Source organism: Mizuhopecten yessoensis, unplaced genomic scaffold (genome assembly GCF_002113885.1).
Source record: "Mizuhopecten yessoensis strain PY_sf001 unplaced genomic scaffold, ASM211388v2 scaffold716249, whole genome shotgun sequence".
Classification (NCBI taxonomy): domain Eukaryota; kingdom Metazoa; phylum Mollusca; class Bivalvia; order Pectinida; family Pectinidae; genus Mizuhopecten; species Mizuhopecten yessoensis.
The window spans coordinates 192,198-216,822 of record NW_018480022.1 but is presented as its reverse complement, the minus strand read 5'-3'; the positions used below and the strand labels follow the sequence as shown (position 1 = coordinate 216,822).

Below are 24,625 nucleotides of genomic sequence, written 5' to 3'. Positions count from 1 at the left end.
CTGTCCACACTATTGTTTACTTCTGTTATCTACTGTCCACACTATTGTTTACTTTTATTATCTACTGTCCACACTATTGTTTACTTCTGTTATCTACTGTCCACACTATTGTACTTCTATTATCTACTGTCCACACTATTTTTTACTTCTTTTATCTATATCACGATATTTAAGTGCTCATGTTTTCTGTCGTCCCATGTTCCTGCATGATCAAAACATGACGATGTCTGGCGAACCTCAGATTCGTTGAATACCATGTATTTCTCGAACTTATCATCTGCACCCCACGAGTTTGAGTTAGCAGGGTTTTACTATATGTTTATAATCATCTAGTTCTAGTTCAGTCCCACCATTTCATTTAATCATTGTTGTGTCATTGTTCATTGTATTCTAAATTTAGTTGTTTGTACTAGTGTATATAAGATGTTCAAATTTGTACTGTACCTGTACAACATATATCCTGTACAAAACCCACAAATTACAATCACAAGACAAAACATGTAAATGACAATGTTGTACAGTGTATGTAGTTTTTGGAGTAAATGTATAAAATTGAAACAGGTCATTTAAACATACAACAGAAGTTTACAGTACAGTGAAATCTAGCCGTCTTATCTTACCACTAAGTATGCTAACTGTAGCTGGATCAATATCCAACATGATCATATAATCTTCATTTCTATGAAAACTAGATAAAAGTTGGTTTCGGGGGTTTTAAGAGTACCGACTCCCAATCACTGCTATCCATCACCTAGGCCAGCACTTTAGACTTCAGGTTAGATGATGTACCAATCCTAGTTTTTGTGTCGATAATTTTGTAACAATACTTGATCAATGACCTAGACTCAAACAGAATATTTGAAAAAAGGCCATGTAGATAAATGTTAAATCTTTGTCTTTTAAGGTCATATTAATAGCATCAGAACAATATAATTATATTATTACAGCTATTAGTTTGTATTTAAATCTGACTGATCATTATATAAACCATGTATCTTTATGCCTCCCTGAATATTTTAACTGTCAATGTACTATTACTTACAAATACATATATAAAAATGATATATAGTTATGTATTGTTATGTTTTGTTGTGATGGTGATTGTATCCATTTGGCTAGAAAATAGTATCATTATTTTTAAAGGAATAACAAAATGAGAAAGCTATAAATATCTACACTAACTTTGCTAAAGCAGTTGTTAGGCCGGATTTGCTAGAAATCATCTGAAATTCATTAATTTTAGCTCACCTAGTCCTTATAATTAACGGCTCAGAGGATTTTGACCAAATTTGGTCTGGAGCATCATTGGCCAAGGAGCGGGGCCCAATAGGGGAAATAGAGAAAAATAACTTCCCTTCTGTACAAATGAAGAGATTTAAACCATATGTGGTCTGAAGCATGCTTAGGGGGAAAAAATCAATTTGTTTAATTTGTATAAAAAGGTGCATATGAGGACCAATAGGGGAAATAGAGGAAAATTGGGACATAACATGGAATCTCATTTTCTTGGTGTCTTTCCCACCAAAACAGATTTATATGTAGTTCTTCTTGCAACTTTGTTTCTTGTACACCTTTGATAAACCTGTATGGTACTCAGCAGGTTTTTAATTAAAAAATAAAATACCAGGTGAGCTATTAAGGCCCCTGGGGCCTCTTGTTATTTTCAGTATCCAGAAGAGTTTATGTTTAAAACCTAACCTGTGTGTTTAAAACCTGTCCAAAAAATATGTTACAATTATATTTACTATAAACACTGTATATCTTTGGATGGAACCTGGTGAAATTATTGCCTGTTCAGGTATATATTTTTATGCACCTTTTCTTTCTCCCTATTTGATTTGGTTGTAAAATAGAAAGAGCATTATGTTTTCTGTGTATGCAGGTCACACAAGGACTAGTCTACTACGCACACTCAACAGTACCGGAAATTTCTCTCCTGAGGAATGGTTATTACCAGAGACCCGTCAGCTGTTTGAGAAACAGGCAGTTCGACAAAAACAGCTTGCAATAGGTAAAATCAAGGCTTTTTTACTTGGGAACATTACTAGAGAAAATTACTTGCATGCTTGACTTTCTGACATTTGAACCCTTGACACTGAGAGTCCAATCTGCAAAACTATCTCTGGAAAATCTGTCTTCCCAAACATTATTTCACTCAATGTTCATTTAATTTCCAGAGTAATTTTGATATCTACCTGTCTAATATTTCCTTATGCCTGAAAAGTTTCTACAAGAAACTCCATTTCAAGTTTATTTTGACATAATTTTCACATTTTTCTGTTAATCTTTCTGTAATACACAGACCAAATGGAGGCTAATTCAAAATTCATGTTCTTTTCCAATATCTAAGTTTGATTTTGAAATATTGATATGCATGCTTTAAAACAAATCTCTGGTACAATTAGATATAATCATATGAAAAGGAAAAATGCTATAGTTTATTAAAAGCAGAATTTGAAGTAAAGATTCACTTTCATGTTTGAAAATATTTTTCTCAGTGGTGAACTTTGTTGAAGTCAACAAAAATCTCCAAATTTTATAACTGTAGTTTTTATTGATTTGAAAAACTTATGTATTTTTTATGGATTCTGACTGTGCTGCACACTTACCGTATTTGATGTTATAAGTGCACATACTTTGGTTATTATCCCCTGCATTTGAGCCACTGAGTTGTTTGTCTTCATAAAGGATTTTCAGTCTATTTATTAACAATATTATATTAAGAAATATACATTAAAATCTCAAGCAACTGCAGGAGGTGAACTGTACAGTTGCAAATTTGCTGGATATAAAGGTTTAATTTTACAAATCAGGGGTAGAATAAGCAAACATATCTTCTAATATGAATACATGTTTAGCTCACCAGTGCCGAATAGGACAAAATGAAGGTAAATGTTTAAAATCCTTCTGTATTATTGAAGGAAATTTAATCAAATTTGGTCCGGAGCAAGTTCTTTGGCAAAGAGGATTCAACTGTGTATAAATGGAGGATGTGGCCCCCCTAGGGGTAGAGGGGTGGTGCCAATTTTGTGTATAGCATTCGCATCCTTGGGCAAGACTGAATTTTGTATAAACAGAGGGTATGGCACAGAGGGTGGGGGGGGGGGATGGCGGCGGCAATAGGGAGAATTGAGGTAAATCTTTAAAACACTTCTCCTTTAGTTTGATATCAGAGATTTAAACCAAATTTTGTTTAGAACAAGCATCCTTGGGCAAATAGGACTCAATTCTGTATAAACAGAGAGTGTGGGCCCCTGGGATCCGAGGGGCGGGGACATAGTAATAATAGTAATAAATGTTTAAAAACCTCCTCCTTCAGTACAACTGTAGGGATTTTAAACAAATCTTGTGCAGCATCGTTGGGTAAAGGGGACTCAATTTTATATAAATAGAGGTTATCCCCCAACCCCTGTGGGGCTGAGTGGCGGGCCCAATAGGGAAACTTCAAGGAAATATTTAAAATCCACTCCAATTCATGGGCGAAGAAAGAAAGGAACCAATGAGAGATTAGACAGAGCCAATGTTGTTTAATTATCCAGATGAGAGATACAGGCTCTCTTGACCTTTTCTAATATTTATTTCTGTCTTATATAAGGAAACATCAACCTTGTCCTTCATTGCACTTTGGAACATATGTGTATTTCTTTCTTATATTTCCTTTTCAAAAGTGCAAAACATTTACAATGTGCTTGAATTCATGAATTGCTCTTCTTTTGCGAAATAAAATCACTCACAAAACTTAACAATTATATATTACCTATCATAGTTTTTATCCCACTATGCACTTATAAGGTCCAATAAGGTATACATATTGTAAGCTAGATATCAGTGTCCATGGTCTGTGGTCAGCTTGACAACAATGCTGGTCAGTTTGGATGACTTTGACCATTTGTTTCCAGTGTTACAGCGCTATGACATGTCTCCCTACATCTTGGAAGAAAATGGTATATTACATGTCCTGAAATGTCTATTGCTTGTTCTATATGCTAATGACCCAACTCAGCATAGTATCATGGTGTCAGTGTAAAACTCTGCCATGCCTATACAACTCGATTATCTTATTCTTCTTGTGTCCAACCTGTCACATCATTAAGGGCACATTCAGGATAAATACAAGATTTATAACTTTAGTCAAAATATAGGCATCTGGGAAAATCTATATATGATATAGAGGTCACCACAATTCTTATATTTTGCATAAATTCCTCTTTGTGTAAAATTATCGTAATTTATTCTGATTTGGAAAAACAAAGTTCACACTAGAATCCAGTGCCTAATTAGAGTTAGTGGCATTTTGTCATCTTATTTCCGATATTTTAAGATACTATTATAGAAATATTTAATTTTAACTTTTAATTTCCAACTTTAAGACTTATTAAAATTATTGCCACATCAGACTGATATAATTTTTGAGAACTTTAAAAAAAAAAGGTTTCTAGACAAAGAATGATGTATTATTTTTAAATCATCATGATGGCTGTTTTTGTGACTGACACCACTGTACTTTGCTGAGTTAGTAGTCTGTAACTGCTTAGTTTGTGACCTGTGTGTGATTATCATACAACATAACCTGAACATCTGTGTCTGATATATATAAATGTGAATGGCGGCCTGCTAATTACTGTGATATGTTCCAAACAATCATTGATCTAATTTGTGTAATGGCAAATTTTCACCCTTTTATGCTCATGATTTGTTTGTTTTATCCCATGCCCCGGCGTCCAGTGTCCGGCGTCTGGCGTCCGGCAACTTTTTCCTTTAAAAGGACAAAGGAGACTCAAGTTTGTAGAAAAGGAGGGTGTGGCCCCTCTGGGGGCGGAGGGGTGGGGCAAAATAGGGGAAATAGAGGATTTTTTTTCTCCTACTATACAAGTGAAGGGATTTAAACCAAATGCAGTCTGAAGCATGCTTAGGGACAAAAGAATCAATTTTGTTTAAACTGAGGTGTGCGGACCTCCTTCTTTTGGGCAGATGGGTGGGGTCCATTAGGGGAAATAGAGGAAAACATCAAAGATCCTTCTCATTTTGTACCGATGAAGGGATTTTGACCAAATTTGGTCTGGAGCATCATTGGCCAAAGGGTTCTCAGTTTTGTATAAACGGAGGGTATGATCCCCCTGGGGGCAGAGGGGCGGGGCCAAATAGGGGGAAAATAGGTAAATCTTTAAAAATCTTCTTCTCAACCAATAGAAGGATTTCGACCAAATTTGTTCTAGAGCATCTTTGGACAAAGGAGCCTCAAGTTTGTAGAAACGGAGGGTGTGGGCCATCTGGGGGCATAGGGGCCGAGCCAAATACGGGAAATAGAGGAATTTTTTTCTCCTACTATACAAGTGAAGGGATTTAAACCAAATGCAGTCTGAAGCATGCTTAGGGACAAAAGAATCAATTTTGTTTAAACTGAGGTGTGCGGACCCCCTTCTTTGGGGCAGATGAGTGGGGCCCAATAGGGGAAATAGAGGAAAACATCAAAGATCCTTCTCATTTTGTACCGATGAAGGGATTTTGACCAAATTTGGTCTGGAGCATCATTGGCCAAAGGGTTCTCAGTTTTGTTTAAATGGAGGGTATGAAGCCCCTGGGGGCAGAGGGGCGGGGCCAAATAGGGGAAAATAGGTAAATCTTTAAAAATCTTCTTCTCAACCAATAGAAGAATTTCGACCAAATTTGTTCTTGAGCATCTTTGGACAAAGGAGCCTCAAGTTTGTAGAAACGGAGGGTGTGGGCCATCTGGGGGCATAGGGGTGGGGCCCAATAGGGGAAATAGAGGAATTTTTTTCTCCTACTATACAAGTGAAGGGATTTAAACCAAATGCAGTCTGAAGCATGCTTAGGGACAAAAGAATCAATTTTGTTTAAACTGAGGTGTGCGGACCCCCTTCTTTTGGGCAGATGAGTGGGGCCCAATAGGGGAAATAGAGGAAAACATCAAAGATCCTTCTCCCTTCTCCTTCTGAACCGTTGAAGGGATTTTAACCTAACCAAACTTGTTCTAGAGAATCTTTGGGCAAAGGGAATGGAATATTTATAAATGGAAGAGGTGTAGGATGTTAATAGTTACTAAGTTAAGTATACAGTTTAAGAAGCCCACTCATGTTAAGATGGTTTTGAAAGGCAAAGGGTGAAAATTTAGTGAGGAAATGTTTTATGTATCATAAATACTTATTCTCATCTAGGGAGCTCATGTGTGTTTATCTAGCAATGAAGTTGTCACTAAGAACTGGTAACATTTCTACAGTTTCTTGTAAAGGTCAGAAGGTCAAAACAAGGGCTTTCTGAAATACAGTCTTGTCTAATCTGACACTTGAGTATTCTCACATCATGCCTAATCCAACAGTCTAATAGTTAATGTGTTTGATCTGATATCCCGTCTTATTTGATAATTATGATGTATACCACAAGGTGTCAGCTAGACACTGTAGTGTATGTGACTAATATGTCCCCAAAAAATGAGATTTCTTGTATATATTCATGAATTTTCTGGTACACTGCCACTTTTGACCAGTCCTCTTATTGATGTTAGTAAAGTCAGGTTTAATTGTGTTGGTTTATATGTGATTTAAAACTAAACAATTTTAAAACTTGATACAGGTTTAAAGAGAACATTTTATCAAAGGATAATTGATAACCCAATAGAAAAGTCCTGATTTAAGTTATGACATACAATATACTTGATTTAAGTTATGACATACAATATACTTTTGAACTTCATAATCCTGAGATTGCTAAACCATGAAGACTTCACTTTGAATTTTGGGAGATCATTCAGGTTTCAGAGTTCCTCAAAAAAGGAAGAAGGAAAAAAACTTCAAATAGGAAAGACATTAAAACTAACATGAAATCCCTCCTTTTTCTTTTGAAAATGTATGGTGATTGTTAGAACATGCATGGTGATTGTTAGAACATGCATGGTGATTGTTAGAACATGCATGCACTAAAAGATAACATAACATTGTTTCTGGCAATGCATGCAAATCCAAAAATGTTCAAGCATGTGATAGTTTTCAAATTTTAATGAGCTATACACTGAAGAGTTAATTTCAACAGTTTATAGTTTGCTAATGAATGCATAGGGTGGAAAATTGTTTCTTGAAGTACAAATGTGTTATGGACTATATTAAGGTCGTATTATACTGAGTGACCCAGGTGGTGCTGTGATCACCAACATATGAATGGAAAAAAAAAAATGAATCTGTATGTAAAAAGTGGGTGCTGTGACAAGTATATGACTAAAATAAGAATCTATTATGTAACCACTTTTTGCCGTGGTCCGTTTGTTTTGTATAGTCTGTCCTAACAGTATATAATACATGTGTGTAGCAGTGGCTTTATCCATTTAAATCAAACACATTAGGCTTGATCACAACTGTACATGTAAAGCATGACATTAGGTACTCATTGTATAGTGTACACATACCTATTTATTGGTACACAGTTGTATTGGTTAAAAGGTTTCACTCTTACACTCACAGTAACAGAAGTTCTTCAAAATGTTTTATTTCATTTAAAGACTATTTTACCAAACTATTGTCTAAATTCATGATATATCATATGAATTTGTGGAAGACTATTTTAGCAATTCTCCACGGTATTGCCCTAATTCTTGTGGAATGACCTTATTGCCTGTTGGGCTTTTTAATCAAATTATCTCTCTTACATAGGAGTCAAAGTACTAAAAATGTTTTTAATTACAGCAAATTGAACAATCTTGCATCTTTCACAGAAACTTGTCAATCATGATCAGCTATAATGTAAATTGGTTGTAAAATGCTTGACAATTGTATTTTAAGAGTGTTTTTTTTTTTTTTTTCTACAGATGAAACCCGAAAGACCAGCAGCAGAAGGAGCAAGATAAAGAAAAACATCAAGTAATTACTCACAACAATAACTTCTTTATATCTTAATAGACCTCGTTGTAGCTGTGAAACTAAGCATTACTGGGCATTATTTATGGGTTATTCGAATCGCCCTTCATCCTTGGTCCATCATCCGTCTGTCATTCTGTCCGTCCTTAAACAATTCCTATTGTTTGTGCTATTTCTCAGAAAGTACTTGAGGGATCTTTTTATGCGCCCGCAATGAAGTTGGGAGGAGGGGGGGGAGGTGTTTTTTTCAATAGTTTTCTTTGATTTTTTTGTGTAGTGACAGTATCATATGTTGTTGTGCCCCTTAAGTAATTTTGTGTTTCAGACCTTAAGACAGTTTATGCCCCTTTACGTAAAAATTAAAATTGACAAAACTTTGTCCGGCTTTTTATTTGCTCATTTTTTAATAGATTTTTTGAAACTTTTTGTGTAGTGGCAGTACCTGGTAATACAGAGGTCATCCCTGCCTCTTTTGGCCTTATTCTTACAATTTTAATATAAAAAATATGCCTTACAATTTTGCCTATTTACTGTATTATTTTGTCTTATTTCTGCTGATTCTGGAAATATCTTTTCGTTTCTGCATTGTTTTATTATAATATCCTGATTGCAATCTTCTCAGTGATTTGTATACGCCTAGAAACTGAAGCATGTATGTGACTGTGATCACACCGAAATCACAAAATCAAAAAGCAATGGGATCAAGAATTTAAACCAATTTTATTATTAATACAGACAATGACATTTCCATGGTCATTATACAATTTATGTGTATGCACTTGTCATCCTCCTTGGAGACAGCTCTAGTTTAAACTTCACGTGAAGGTTCCCCATGGACCCTATTTATGCATATCAAATTTTTGGACTGATAGAAAAACCAAGATGGCCAACAGACACCATCTTGAATTGTCAGAGTTATAGTTTGTTTCTCAGAAATTACAGGACGGATATTTCTCAAATCTATTAAGGTTCCCCATAGTCCCTAGTTATGCATATCAAATTTTGGAACTGATTTGAAAAGCATCTTGAAATTTTAGAGTTTAAGTTTGTAAGCGCTATTTCTCAGAACATTCTCAAATTTGATATGTAGGTTCCCCTTGGTCTTTAGTTGTGCATGTTTTATTTTGACAAAGATCATAAAAACAAGATGGCCACAAGAAAAAATTTACAGATCTTTCTCATATTGCAATGATTAGTTTTATTTCTTTCACATTAGGCACTGTACTAGTAAATATGTGAAATGGCAAGTTCACATTGAAGGTTGTCTTTTATACACAGTAGTATGAAGTTAACCCTTTCACCACTAGGTAACTTTAGTAGACTCTGCGATACATTGATCTGGATGAGTCCATTATGGTCTACAGTGGTGAAAGGGTTAAGATTAAAAGTTTACCTAAAGGTGCATTTACTGTATTCATGACTCAATCAAACAGACAAGAGAAAAGAAGAGAAAAGATCAAACTGACATAGAACTAATGAAGATGGTACAATGATAAGCGCCAAGCTCCCTCCGGGATCTCTTAATTATTTGTACATGCTGATCTTCTTTTTACTTAGACCTCATTCCATGTCATCCAAGATGTGGCTTAGCAAGCATGGTCTGGTGGCCAAGAAACTTACCATACTGGACGCACTTGCGCCGACTTTCGTTTCCCACAGCGCCAAATATGTGCCAATCCTGGACAAGCATGTGGTTGCAAAGGTGTTTGATGGGGTAAGTGCATGGGTCTAATGAATAAAGAACCCCTTCATACTTTTAAGAAGTTAATACCTCATATTATTGCATACATTTGTTTTAAACCACTTTTATAATTGTTTTAACAGTGCAATCATACTGTAAATCCAATTTATTGACAATATCAAAGTATGACTGACTGATAAAGTCACAGGACTCTATATGGTCACGTTCTCTATAGTATTGTAATTTTGTATCATCAAACTTTGATTGTATTGTAATTGAATGAAGTTTGCAGTGGGCAGTAGACCTTAACTGCCTTGATTTTATGATAGTTTCAATATGTGATGAAATATAACTGCTACACATCAGGGATAGCTGTTAAGAATGTGTTGTACAAGATTTTCTGGTTTCTGTTAATAGGTTTTACCACTGGCCCATGTATCATCCCGCAGCAGACAGAAAATCACACTGGTCAATCCACTGGCCGTGGACCTCAAGGGCTACGAGGCGAAAGTCCGGTCAGCTATTAACCTCTACAAAAGGTATATTTACATGTCATAAGTTCTTAATTCTTCAACGTTTTCATTTTTTTATCATTTTGAATTTAAACAGAAGTGTATACTAATATATGTTGAAATTGTTTTTCGCTTACCTATAATTCAATGGGTTCTGATGAAGGCTCGCCTTCGAGTCGAAACATGTAAACAACAGTCTTCATTAAAATCATATGATTGGATTATTCCTCTGTGTTGTCCTACGCTCCTACGGCATTATTTCATGATATTTCAGCGAGGGACTCTGTATACGGAAGTATCCACGGCAGGAATTGTCGGAACAGAACCAAATTTGACTTATAAGGGACGTTGTGTCTCCAACCTCCCTTGAGTGATTTACTTATAATTCAGTAGGGCTGTAATTGGCCCATGAGCATACACATGCTTGATATTCAAAACCCAGTGTTATTTTGCGTAAGATTACACTTAGATTGGTGTTTTTTTTCGACAATTCCTGCCGTGGATACTTCCGTATACAGAGTCCCTCGCTGAAATATCATGAAATAATGCCGTAGGAGCGTAGGACAACACAGAGGAATAATCCAATTATATGAATTTTATTTTTAGAACATGACTTCATGTTTGTATTTTGAAATTTCTTAGAACTTGTTATTATACAGTTAAGGCCCGAGTTTTCCATTTTTCATATAGTATAAATGGATAAAATTTACTTCCATGCTAAATACATAACTTCTTCAACACAATTGCTCAAGTTATTTAGTGGGGAATATTTTCCTTATTAGTACCACATGAAATTTAAACTCACACACTGATATGAATGTTGAAGGTATGAGATTTTAGACCAGCATGAAAATCCTTTCTAGCTGGATAATAAATTCTGTCGCCACATGAATGAAGTTTTTATTCAATATTGACATTTTTGACACAAGTGTCCCTTAGAGTTAAAGTACTTCGCAAAAAATCCCAGAAAGGGAATTTGTATGGAATGAAATGGTATTTTCACTTGCAGATCAATCATTATAAAGTGTTTTGTTTGTTATACAGACGACTGGACAAGATAGTTTGGGAAGCCCTTTCACAGGACACAAAGGATGGGTATGTACTTCATATTGATGTATTATCTATACCCCCCCCAAACCCCCCCCAAACCCCATTATGACATTTACATTATATACACCCACCCCCAAAACCCCATTATGACATTTACATTTTATACACCCCCCCCCCAAACCCCATTATGACATTTACATTATATACACCCACCCCCCAAACCTCCTTATGACATTTACATTTTATACACCCACCCCCAAAACCCCATTATGACATTTACATTTTATACACCCACCCCCCAAAACCCATTATGACATTTACATTTTATACACCCCCCCCCTAAACCCCATTATGACATTTACATTATATACACCCACCTCCCAAACCCCATTATGACATTTACATTATATACACCCACCCCCCAAACCCCATTATGACATTTACATAATATACACCCACCCCCAAAACCTCATTATGACATTTACATTATATACACCCAAACCCCATTATGGCATTTACATTATGTACACCCACCCCCAAAACCTCATTATGACATTTACATTATATACACCCAAACCCCATTATGGCATTTACATTATGTACACCCACCCCCAAAACCTCATTATGACATTTACATTATATACACCCACCCCCCAAACCCCATTTTGACATTTACATTTTATACACCCACCCCCCCAACCCCATTATGACATTTACATTTTATACACCCACTCCCTAAACCCCATTATGACATTTACATTATATACACCCACCTCCCAAACCCCATTATGACATTTACATTATATACACCCAAACCCCATTATGGCATTTACATTATGTACACCCACCCCCAAAACCTCATTATGACATTTACATTATATACACCCACCCCCTAAACCCCATTATGACATTTACATTTTATACACCTACCTCCCAAACCGCATTATGACATTTACATTTTATACACCCATCCCCCAAAACCCACTATGACATTTACATTATATACACCCACCCCCCAAACCCCATTATGACATTTACATTTTATACACTCCCCCCTTAAACCCCATTATGACATTTACATTATATACACCCACCTCCCTAACCCCATTATGACATTTACATTTCATACACTCACCCCTTAAACCCCATTATGACATTTACATTATATACACCCACCTCCCTAACCCCATTATGACATTTACATTTCATACACTCACCCCTTAAACCCCATTATGACATTTACATTATATACACCCACCTCCCAAACCCCATTATGACATTTACATTATATACACCCACCTCCCAAACCCCATTATGACATTTACATTATATACACCCACCCCCAAAACCTCATTATGACATTTACATTTGATACACCCACCCCCAAATCTCATTATGACATTTACATTTTATACACCCACCCCCCAAACCCCATTATGACATTTACATTTTATACACCCACCCCCTAAACCCCATTATGACATTTACATTATATACACCCACCCCCCAAACCCCATTATGAGGTTTACATTTTATACACCCACTCCCCACACCCCATTATGATGTTTACATTTTATACACCCACTCCCCACACCCCATTATGATGTTTACATTTTATACACCCACCCCCCAACCCCCATAATGACATTTACATTATATACACCCAAACCCCATTATGGCATTTACATTATATACACCCACCCCCCAAACCCCATTATGACATTTACATTTGGCTTTTGGCCTTTTCCCCTATGTCTCCTTTTAAATTCTGGCATTCAAGATGGCTATTCTCTGACTGGCTGAGACAGTAACGTTTACAGCTATAAGATGCAGTGAAACTCAGTTTTGACTTATTATATCTATTACCAAATTTTAAAGATGCAACCACCTCTGTGTGTGTTAGGTTCATGCTTTGTTCAAGTGATACATAAGGCATATAATCAATGCATGTATTAAACGCTGAATATGTAATTGTGATTCAAGATGGCTACTATGGCCTCTGATTGACTAAAACAAAAAATTCCCTACACAATCGGGCCAATCATTGCATCATGCTGATACCAATCCCATATGCATTTTGCAGTATTTTTTTTTTTAATTTCAATGTTTGTACTGAGTTATTAATAAGAGCAAAGCTCTTAAATGGTAACACATGCATGCGTAAACAGAGATGCCTCCCCTTGCTACACATTGGCCTTATTTTTTGTCGTCCGGAAGTAGCCTTCCATTGGGGAAACCAAAAGTGTATCCTTGAAGCAAAGACAATTATGTTTCAACGCGCACATGAACATCTACATCTAGTAAAAACAATCTTCATTATTAGCTCACCTGGCCCATAGGACCCATAAAATCCCTTAATCCCTATGGAAGAAGAAGGATTTTAAAGGTTTTCCTCTATTTCCCCTATGGGCCCCGCCTCTCTGCCTCCAGGGGGTCAGACACACTGTTTATAAAAAAAATAGTTCCCCTTGACCCAAGGGTGCTTCATACCAAATTTGGACAAAATCCTGTCATTCCTACAGAAGAAGAAGGATTTTGAAGAATTTGCTATGTTTCCCCTGTTGGGCCCCTCCCTTCTGCCCCCAGGGGGGCCCCGGGCCACACTCGATGTTTATACGAAATTGAGTCCCTTTTGCCCAAGGATGCTCCATACTAAATAAGGATAATATCTTGGTGAAGACGAGCGCGCTATGCACTCCACCAACCAACCCAGCATATAACGATGAAGTATAAGTATATAAGTATGCGCAAGAACAAATATCTACTTTAGCTTTGACTTGAAGAAAATGGCATCATTGATGCAAAACTATATTTTGAATACATTTTTACCGATCATCTATGATACAAAAAATCTACAAATGGAGATCGGGGCAAGTTCGGCCACCCCTGATTTAAGGATCTTAGCAGTTTATTTGACTGCATGGGCATCCACACGAAAAAATGGCGAGAAAAACTCTAATGTTAAATTACTAAACAGGAGTAAGTTACTGTTGAGAGGGTAGAAAGAAAATCATGATCTCGCATCTTTCTAGTTATGTGCAAACTTTCTGTAAAAGGAATTGCTACTTTTTTACGGTCAAACGTGTCAAACACTGACAGCTTCAAGTGATATACATAAAAGCCAAGCCAAGCACTAACTATCATATTGCTGTACTATAAGAAGTTATTGAAATATCAATTTGGGCCCGGACATTTTCGGGCCATGATACCGAGGCAAGTTCGGCCAATGCAACACATGAAAAAGTCGTAAGAAAATTTTATGTTGCATGCTCTATGACTTCATAATTAAGCCGATTCCAATGTGGGCCGAACTTACCCGAATGATTGTCCAAACTTACCCCATGGCGGGGCTCCTTCAGCCATCCGATCTTCCGACAGGAAAAATTAAAATTTCTTCAAAAACGGATGTGCTGTCATACTTCCCAGACCGGACTTTAATAAAAATGGGTCGAACTTGCCCAGGTCTCCCCTAATTGTTATGTCGGTCTTAAAATCTCATTAAAGCTTGTATTTTATTGTTATTCCTCGACTTGCCGACTTTAAATAAAACTTATCTCATTCTGAAATAAGTATTATCTCATTCTGAATGAATCAATATCAGAGATCAACAAAAGCAACGCTCTTTTTAGGCTTTTCCTTTTCATATTATGCCTGTGGCTAGTTAATGCATGTTTGAACTACTATATAAACAGTAAAACTCGACTTTACTGAAATCAAGAAGGAGTGAACCCTTAGAAGTTTCAGAAGTCAAATGTTCCCTAGAAGTTTGAGAGTCAAAACACTATTAGTGCATCCTTGACGTGGTGGGTGCTAAAATGAGATTAGTGCTAGAACTAGTGCTTTTAAAGTATATATTGTATGTCCTTCGTCATTGGTGCCAAATTGTAGGGGGGGGGTGTTTGACATGAACGCCTGCCATTAATGAAATGTGTCCAGGAAAGATATAGTGTGAATAAAAAGATTGGATCATATTATATTGATTACATGTTTATTGTATTTCCTTATGTTTTGATCAGTTGTACCATGGACTTAGATATCATCTAATCTGATTCCTTTGTTGTACCTAGTGTTTATTGGAGAAAGGAACATATTTGTATATCAGAATCAATTATATATTTTTAGGTTTGGGTCTGATGAGCCATTATCATTTGATAACAATCGTCTGGTGCTAATAAAGGCGCTAGACACAGCCGGCTGGCCCATTGAAGAGTCAGATATCCTTTTACTAGAAGAAGAAATTGCCCGGGGTAACAAATTCCTCAGCCAGGCTGAAGAACTCCGCAAAAACTCTGACACAAGAAATTCTGATAACGATGATGAGGTCCCGATCTCTAAGAAAAATAGACGGAAGCATAGTCGTCGTTCCCGCAGCAGCATCAGCAGCAGTGGGTCTCGCTCCAGTCGGTCATCATCGAGGTCAAGTTCTAGGTCAAGGTCAACATCTCGGTCAGTGTCCAGGAAAGGATCAGATGTTTTGATATCACATCAACATTTAGATGTGAACTTAGATGATGATCTTAATGTGTATGATGACAAAGCAAGTGTCGTGTCCAATCTGACCAACAATACCAATCAGGAATATGAGGTAAGTCACACGTAATGTAGTGCTGCAACCCCACCCCCTAATTACTTGTCTGGCAACGTTCTATTGTTTGCCTTGCCCCGCCCACTTAGCTAGTGTGGCCCCACCCCTGCATGGCTTATATATATTTATATAATATGGATGGGAACAGGGCATGTCAACCATTATCCTGCTAGATTTATTGATGCATGTACAATTTGCCAAAATTTCAGATGATAATATTCATAGAAAGCCAAATCTAGTTCTGTTTACCTGGCATGTAAATACTGCTAGAATTATTTTAACACACTTAATGAATGGCAGGAGTTTGTGTTTTTAGCACATATAACAAAATGATGAAAAACAAAATATGTTATACATTTAAATGAATGTATAATCAAAAATTTAAAAAGGTATTCAATTATCTAATTAATTAAAGCACCATTTAGGACATTCAATTTTTTATTTGTTAATATTTAAAAATAACATTTACAAGATAACAGGGCTAAGGTGCCTAAAGCAATTCAGTTTGTAGTATTGATCATAACATAATGGACCAAATGTCGTAAAAGACCTGAAATTCTTTAAATCTGTATTTAAACTACATGATAAAAATAATAAGTTTAATTTAATCTGTTCACATATCTAAAAACAATTACACTACTAGTATGTAGTTTAAAATGGATTTATCATATATGGAAATGAAAATAACGCCATCAGGTAGTTTTAGTTCAACTTTCAGCTAAGTAAGGAAAGTGCAAAATTAGATCCACGCAAGAAATTTATTTTTTTAAATTATATTTCCATAATCTTTGTTGCTTAAACACATATCTATGTGTTAACCTTATTTTAGCTCAATATAAGAGGATATGTCTGGTTGAGTATCAAATTTGCATACTATGGTACATACCTAATCTATGTTGCTGTTAGGCACTGGGCACTTTGGTATCCCTCGGGTGAGCAGTCTTCTGTCCATACCCATCTCATGACACCACCGGGGGGATTTTCTGTAAACCTCCTTGGATTACAATGCAGCCTATTAAATCATTACGTGTGACTTTCCTTGTGGAATTCTCTTATTTTCTGCAAATATTTCAAGAATAATTGTATATTCATATTTTAAATAAACCATTCAGTAAAATTGCAAAAGTATGGAAAACTGTATATATTTATGTATATCTTTAGTTAAAGTAAAAATGAACATTACATAGATTTTTTTTATATTTGTTTTAACAATGAAGGGAAATGAAAAGAGGTATTTAAACCAGCCATGTAATTAATGAGATATAGTTGATGGTCACTTTATATAAGTATGTTAAAAGCATTCTGAATATTGTCATGTGTTATTGGTCATTAGCCTCGAGTGCTTGATCTTTCAAAAGAAAGTAAATGATTTGCAGGCCTATTTTCAGAAATAAGCCTTTAAGAAAGAATGATATGTAGATCAGTTAGAAAACTTAAAGGCGGGCCTAATATTGAACATGGTCTTATCAATGATAATGGTCTTACCACTGGTAGAATATACAATTGTAATACATGTAATAGAAATGTTGCATTTGATGATTTTATTTCTCTTACCTACTTGGAATTTTGTTATCTTTATATAAAGATCCAATTAGTATGTATTGGTATTTACATTGAACCTGAATTTTGGTTCAGTATTCAGGTCTAAAGCAGACTAATAGTTGAAACAAAATGAAATGTGTTTGATTTCAAACCTGGTGGAAAACATAAGCAGGATTTCTCCTGAATACTTTCCACTAAAATAACCTACCACTAAAGGATGCTGGTTTACAGTACCCAAGAATGATACAGGGTAGTGTGGTGTGTGGTAGTAATGTTTGTTATAGCTTACTGATATATGTTGAGAAGATTTTTTTTTCAATTCAAGACAATTCTCTCAAACTATTATTAAAAACTAAATTGGCAAAGTTAGTAAAAAATTTACAATGTTTTTCCTTTCCTTTGGTGTATTTGTTTAAGTGTGGTTTTGACTTTTTTTTTCACTTGTTATATTAAATATATATATATATATTCTGTTAGTTGTTAAATTTGCTCATAGTTTATGCTTAAAGATAAAAAGTGTTAAAATTTGCTCATATTTTATGCTTAAAATGATAATTATTGAATGATCTGTCATATTTTACATGTACCGGTATGTGATGATTGTCATCTGTCCTGTAAATACAAAAAACTCCATCTGTTACCATAGTAACTAGTCATGCTCACCAATCAGTATTACTTAAATGTAACCAAGAGTAATCCAACCGTCCTCATATTTTTTTATATAATTTTTTCTTAAAATTTCTAATTCGTTTTATCAAATTTAACTTCATGACAATATGAAGTGTTCTACATAACATTGTATTTACATCAGTGTTAACTGAGCGCGTTATGTGCTGCATGTTTAATCATATACAGGTATATGCTTTATGTTTAGGCTATATACACTTGTCTCATGGTAAAACATGTCAGTCCTTATATTTATGTGTTTTTTGTTCTTTATGCATATGCCTGTTGAAAACAAGGTGTTAATCCTGATGTGTATGTTTAATGTTTATGTTGTATATGCTTGTGTTTTAATTCTATCAATTATATCAACCCTCACATTCTAATGGGGGGCTATTCAAATCACCCTTTGTCTTTGGTCCGTTGTCCGTCCATTCATCATTAAACAATTCTTGTTATCATTATTTCTCAGGAAGTACTAAAGGGATCTGTCTCAAATTTGATAAAAAGTTTCCCCTTGGTCCCTAGCTATATATATAGGTGTACATGTTTATTTTTGAGACTAATCGGATACACAAAATGGCCGACAGGCAGCCATCTTTGATTTTGACAGTGAATGTTTGTTATCGCTATTTCGTAGGAAGTACTGTAGGCCGGGATCTTTCTCAATTGTTCCCCTAAAAGGTCTCTTGTGCATGAACAAAATAGCTGACTGGTGGCCATCTTGGATTTTGAAAGTTCAGGTTTGTTATGGCTATTTCTCAGAAAGTAATGGATTGATCTTTCTCAAATTTGATATGTAGGTTGCCCTTGGTCCTAACTATGCATTTTTACTTTATAGACTAATGGACTAAACCAAATGTTCAACAGGCAGCCATCTTGTATTTTAATAGTTCTCAGACAGTACTTGAGGGTTTTTCTAAAAATTTTGCAGTGTTATTTTTGAGAGTGAATTTAACAGATCTTTCTCATGTTGAAATGATCAGTTCTATTTCTTTAACATTAAGTACTGTACTAGTAAATATGTGAAATGACAAACTCACTTTGAAGGTTGTCTTTTATATACAGCAGTATGAAGTTTAGATCAATAGTTACCTCAAGGTGCATTTACTGTTTAGATGACTCAATCAAACAGATAAGAGAAAAGATCGAACTGACATAGAACTAAAGAAGAAGGTACAATGGTGGGTGCCAAGATCCCTTTGGGATCTCTTGTTATGTTTTTAGCTAAGGCGTTAGCCGCAAGCTATTGGTATTACTTCAGTTAATGAGATCGGATATTCATAAAAGTGATTTTGAGACATACGCCTTCTGTCGTGAAAAACATGTACTAAATTGAATCTACCGGACCTACTGTCTCTATTATGCAACTGGTCTTACTTTGGACTCCAATTCACTTCAATGGTTTGTATTATTATAATTATTAACATTTTAATTCATTTCCTTGGTAGATCGTATGATCTTATCACAATGTCATATTCTTCTGGTTTCTTTACATGCTTGCATCGTCTGTTAAAAAAAGTTCATATTTTGTATGCACATGCCTTGAAAAAGTGATGTGTCTACCATGCAAAAAAATTGATGTCTGAACTTTAGTGTTTATCTGTTATGCGCTTGTGTTTTCTGTTGAAAAGTGTCAATTTACATAATCATATATGTTTGAGTTTACTATTGCTGTGTTTCGTAGTGGAAAGAAGGGATACATTATAGCTATTGTTCTGTAATTTCAGTGTATTGGTGTCTGTACTATAAGTAGCTTGTACCTGACAAATATACTAGCTACGTATACCCTTTCTGCATAAATAGGGAAACCCTGGTAGTCAAAGCATTTTCATTTTCATACAAATTTCCAAAGTGATGAGGGATCTGAAAAATCTGTCCACAAACTGTTCGGTCTGTACTGCATGTTTTAATACAACCAAAATTTAAGCAAAAATTAATTTTTAAAAAAAATGTTGTCTGTAACTTAGGCTTTACTATAGTTGTGTCCTGTTGAAACATGGTTACCAGATGCTGTGCTGTCTCTTCAAGGTTTTGACAATAACTGTTGATCGATAGTCATCTCAAGAAATGGCATCAGAGATGGGTGAATTTCTGAAAGATTTTTCTTCCATTAAAAATACAATGAAGATGTATGTACAGACAGTGTGTTTTATCAGCATAATGTGACTCCAGTGTACTACATTTACTGCTTTGAAAGAGCATCTCCAACAATACCTTTAAAGTTTTCAAAATGGTTCATTTACACCTGGCTATCAGGGTTCTTTCTGGTCTTGAGTTAGTAGTTTGCTTGAACTTTGTGTAACTTGTAGTGTACAGAGAGACATATACATACATAAAATGCTTATGTAAAATACAAAAGTTAAATGTGAAACACATGTAATACTGTTGTACAAGTTAATTTAGATATGGATGTGGGTGTTTTGCAGAATGTAGAAATAATTTTGAATTCACAGAATTCACATTGTAGGATGATGCGTAAACATCTCATAACGTAGACAAAAGGATTTGTTTTTACAGCTGCATTATGTAATTAAAACTTTAGACAAAAACATAATGAAACTATAGCTGGCAAATGTCTTAGTTAATTTATGCTTTGCAAAAGGACAATAGGAGCATGGATTTCATTTTTTATTATATATCTATATTATGTAAGACAAGATATAATAAATGGTTATATGTTCAGAAACCAATAATATAAAGCTTGCTTAGATTAATGAAAGATTAAATATAATTCAAATTTTCTTCTAAACTTTTTTTTCTCTTTTTTTACATGAGCCTAAAAGAATTTATTGACCTTATACATAAATTTGTACAATGTTAGAATTTTAAACCAATATCATCTGATAAGAATTTGTGATCCTGAAGTTATTTATTTGGAAACGTATGATACAGAAAGCATTTCTGAGAATTTCTTTATGATCAGTATACATATATTTTAGAATCTGTTATTTTAGATAGTTATATGATGTAGTTGACTTTATAAAGCTTTCTTTAGAAAATGTAATCAGAAAGTTGTCGTTCTGTTGTCACAGTGCAGAGATTTTATTCAATAAAGTAGATTAAAATGGGTCTTTGTTTTCATCATTGATTACAATTTTTTTGGGCAGCTGAGCCTTTGCCTTAGTGCAGCTTCCATCCGTCAACTTTTCCTTTAAAATGCTACTACACCTAGTCCTGAATGGCTAATTGGATTTTGACTCAATTTTGCCTAGAGCATCCTTGGGCAAGTCGGATTCCATTTTGTATAAACAGAGGGTGTAGTTTTCCTGGAGCAGAGAACAGGGCCCAATAGGGGTAACATCAGTGATAAGTGTTTAAAATCCTCCACTCTAGTATGATTGATGAGATTTAAACCAATGTTTTTGTAAAGCATCCATGGGCAAAGGGGACTCAATTTTGTATGAGTGTAGGATATGATCCCCTGGGGGCAGAGCCCAATAGGAGAACTTGAGGTTAATCTACAAAAATCCTTCTCTGTTGTATTATTGGAGTTGTTTTAACCAAATTTGGTCAAGAGAATCCTTTGGCAAATCGGACTTAATTTTTAGCTCACCAGCTGGAAGGTTAAATGAGCTTATGCCACGGCATCTGGCGTCTTGTCGTACGTCAACTTTCCCTTAAAACGCTACTCAGTCCTGAAGGGCCTAATGGATTTTAACTAAATTTGGCCTTGAATATCCTCAGCTACAGCGGTTTAAATTTTGTATAAATGAAGGGAAGAGGGCAGGGCCAAATATGGGAAATTGAGGTAAATCTTTGATATTCTCCTTCTGTTTAAAATCCTTCTCCTGTATGAATGGAGGGACTCAAACCAAATTTTGTGTAGTGCATCCTTGGGCAAAGAGGACTTGATTTTGTATAAATGGAGAATGTGGCCCACATGGGGTTGGTTTCTTTATAAGGGAAATTTAGGTAAATCATTTAAAAGTCTCCTTCTGTACAAATGAAGGGATTTGAACAAAATGTTGTGTAGAGCATTCTTAAGCTCAATTTTGTATAAACGAAGTAATACCCCTTTGGTGGATGAGGGACGAGGCCATTATAAGAGAAATTTAGGTTAATTATTTAAAATTCTTATCCTTATGTATCAATAGAGGAATTTGAACCAAACTTAGTCTAGAAAAATCCTAGGCAAGGGGAATTCACTTTTGTATAAATGGAGGGTGTGGCTCCTCTAGAGGCGGAGGGGCAGAGCCCATAAGGGAAAGTGTTTAAAATCCTTCTTTTTGTGTATGAATGGAGGGATTTGAACCAAGCTTGGTGTAGAACAAAAGGGACTTAATTTTGTATAAATTGAAGGTATTGCCCCCCGTGGTGGCTGAGGGATGTGGCCAAAATGGGTGATCGGCCATATTGCTTAAAGCAACTCATCAACCAGATTTGGTTTTGAGCATTATTCAGTGGTTAAGGATTCAAAATTGTACCAGTTGAAGGGCTGACCCCTGGGTCTGAGGGGCAGGACCAAAAGAATTTTAACTTGGACATTATCAAAACCTTTGACTAAATGGGGTCCAATCCAAAGCATTCTTTGGGAAGGGTACTCAATTTTGTGTAAAAGGAGGATGTGGACCCTAAGGGGCAAAGGGGCTGGTCCAATAGAAAAACTAAAGGCAAATCTTTAAAATCATTTTCTTTTAGTTTGATTTGAAGGGTGTTTACAAAATTTTGTCCAAAACATCCTTTGGCATGTGGGACTCAATTTTGTATAAACAGAGGCTGTAGTCCCCTGGGGGGCAGAAGGACATGGCCCAATAGTAATAAGTGTTTAAAATCCTCCCCTTCAGTATGGTTGGTCAAGGATTAAAAAATTTGTGTAGGGCATCCTTGGGGCAAAGGGGACTGACACTTTTGTATATACAGAGGATATGCCCCAAAGGGCGTGGCCTAATAGGAGAACTGAGGTAGCTATTAGAAAACCATCTCCTTTAGTTTGATTCTAGGGATTTAAATTAAACTTTGTGTGGAGTATCCTTAGGCAAAGGGGACTCAATTTTTTTTATAGATGAAGGGTATGCCTTCCCTTAGGGCAGAGTGGCGGGACACAATGGGGGAAATGGAGGTATTTTATTAAAATCCATCCAAATTCATGGGGATAGAAAGAAGGAACTCCAATAAGGGACGAGTGTTGCTGCAAGACAGAGCCATTATTTGGAAATAGTTGCAGTATTATATTTAATAAGATTATGTTCATATGGTTGCTTTATCATTATTGAGCGATGCAGGCCTTCTGCCTCTTGTTTTCTAAAATTGTCACTTTCAGAAAATCAAACATTTCAAGAGAGAATGTTAAATACTCACCATGAAAGATAAAAACATGTTATTTTCAGTGGTAAATAAAGTGGCATGAAGACCATGTCATGATTTCCTTTGACCTTAGTATTTAAACTTTGAGTTTAAGATCTTGAAGAGGTTTTGAAACTCCTTGTTGAATGATAAATGACATTTGTAAACTGCAGATGTTTTGATAAGTTTCATATAAATGATTTAAAAGGTCAATTGAGGTTTGACCTATTAGAATTTAATTTGACCTTGACCTTTGAAAGTGACATTTCTGAAATGTTATACAATATGCTTTGAATACCATGGGTTCAAAAGTTGCACTTGACAAATGAACTGTTAGAGGGATATTGTCTAAAAAATAACTGATGAATTTAACAGGTCTGATATAATGTATGATAAATCTATATAGAAGAACTCTCCTCTTTTATTGCTCAAAGGGATGAAAATGTGGTCAGTCCTATTCTATAGATAATTATATAATATACAAATTTATGTAAATATGAAATTTGGTTTTATATGATTATCAGTCATCGTGTACACCAAAAGATTGCCTCCTAAACATGATAGGGTCACAAGTGCTCAGTTCATTTCTACCCAATACACAAGTCTCCTGTCCTCTATCCAATACTGAAGTCTCCTGTCCTCTATCCACTACTCAAGTCTTCTGTCCTCTATCCAATTCTGAAGTCTCCTGTCCTCTATCCACTACTCAAGTCTCCTGTCCTCTATCCACTACTCAAGTCTCCTGTCCTCTCTCCAATACTGAAGTCTTCTGTCCTCTATCCACTACTCAAGTCTTCTGTCCTCTATCCAATACCGGAGTCTCCTGTCCTCTATCCAATACTGAAGTCTACTGTCCTCTATCCAATACTGAAGTCTCCTGTCCTCTTTCCAATACTGAAGTCTTCTGTCCTCTATCCACTACTCAAGTCTCCTGTCCTCTATCCAATACTGAAGTCTACTGTCCTCTATCCAATACTGAAGTCTCCTGTCCTCTTTCCAATACTGAAGTCTTCTGTCCTCTATCCACTACTCAAGTCTCCTGTCCTCTCTCCAATACTGAAGTCTTCTGTCCTCTATCCAATACTGAAGTCTCCAGTCCTCTATCCAATACTGAAGACTCGTGTCCTCTATCCAATACTGAAGTCTTCTGTACTCTATCCAATACTGAAGTCTTCTGTCCTCTAACCAATACTGAAGTCTTCTGTCCTCTATCCAATACTGAAGTCTCCTGTCCTATATCTAATACTGAAGTCTTCTGTCCTCTATCCAATACTCAAGTCTTCTGTCCTCTATCCAATACTGAAGTCTCCTGTCCTCTATCTAATACTGAAGTCTTCTGTCCTCTATCTAATACTGAAGTCTTCTGTCCTCTATCTAATACTGAAGTCTTCTGTCCTCTATCCAATACTGAAGTCTCCTGTCCCCTATCCAATACTGAAGT

The 24,625-nt window shown here is 35.7% G+C and overlaps 1 protein-coding gene across 2 annotated transcripts in view; it reads left to right on the top strand.

The window, feature by feature from the left end:
• Positions 1-18,416, top strand: part of LOC110442322 (von Willebrand factor A domain-containing protein 3B-like) — a 70,763-nt gene extending 52,347 nt beyond the window's left edge. Inside the window, exons 16-22 of one of the 2 annotated variants that reach the window (XM_021485874.1) lie at positions 1,883-2,011; positions 3,900-3,944; positions 7,817-7,868; positions 9,423-9,579; positions 9,964-10,085; positions 11,103-11,153; positions 15,231-18,416. In XM_021485874.1, coding sequence (XP_021341549.1) covers positions 1,883-2,011; positions 3,900-3,944; positions 7,817-7,868; positions 9,423-9,579; positions 9,964-10,085; positions 11,103-11,153; positions 15,231-15,708 — 1,034 coding nt within the window. In that variant the 3' untranslated portion in view covers positions 15,709-18,416. The remainder of the gene's footprint in view (positions 1-1,882; positions 2,012-3,899; positions 3,945-7,816; positions 7,869-9,422; positions 9,580-9,963; positions 10,086-11,102; positions 11,154-15,230) is intronic. The other variant, XM_021485875.1, reaches the window with a different exon arrangement.
• Positions 18,417-24,625: the final 6,209 nt, after the last annotated feature.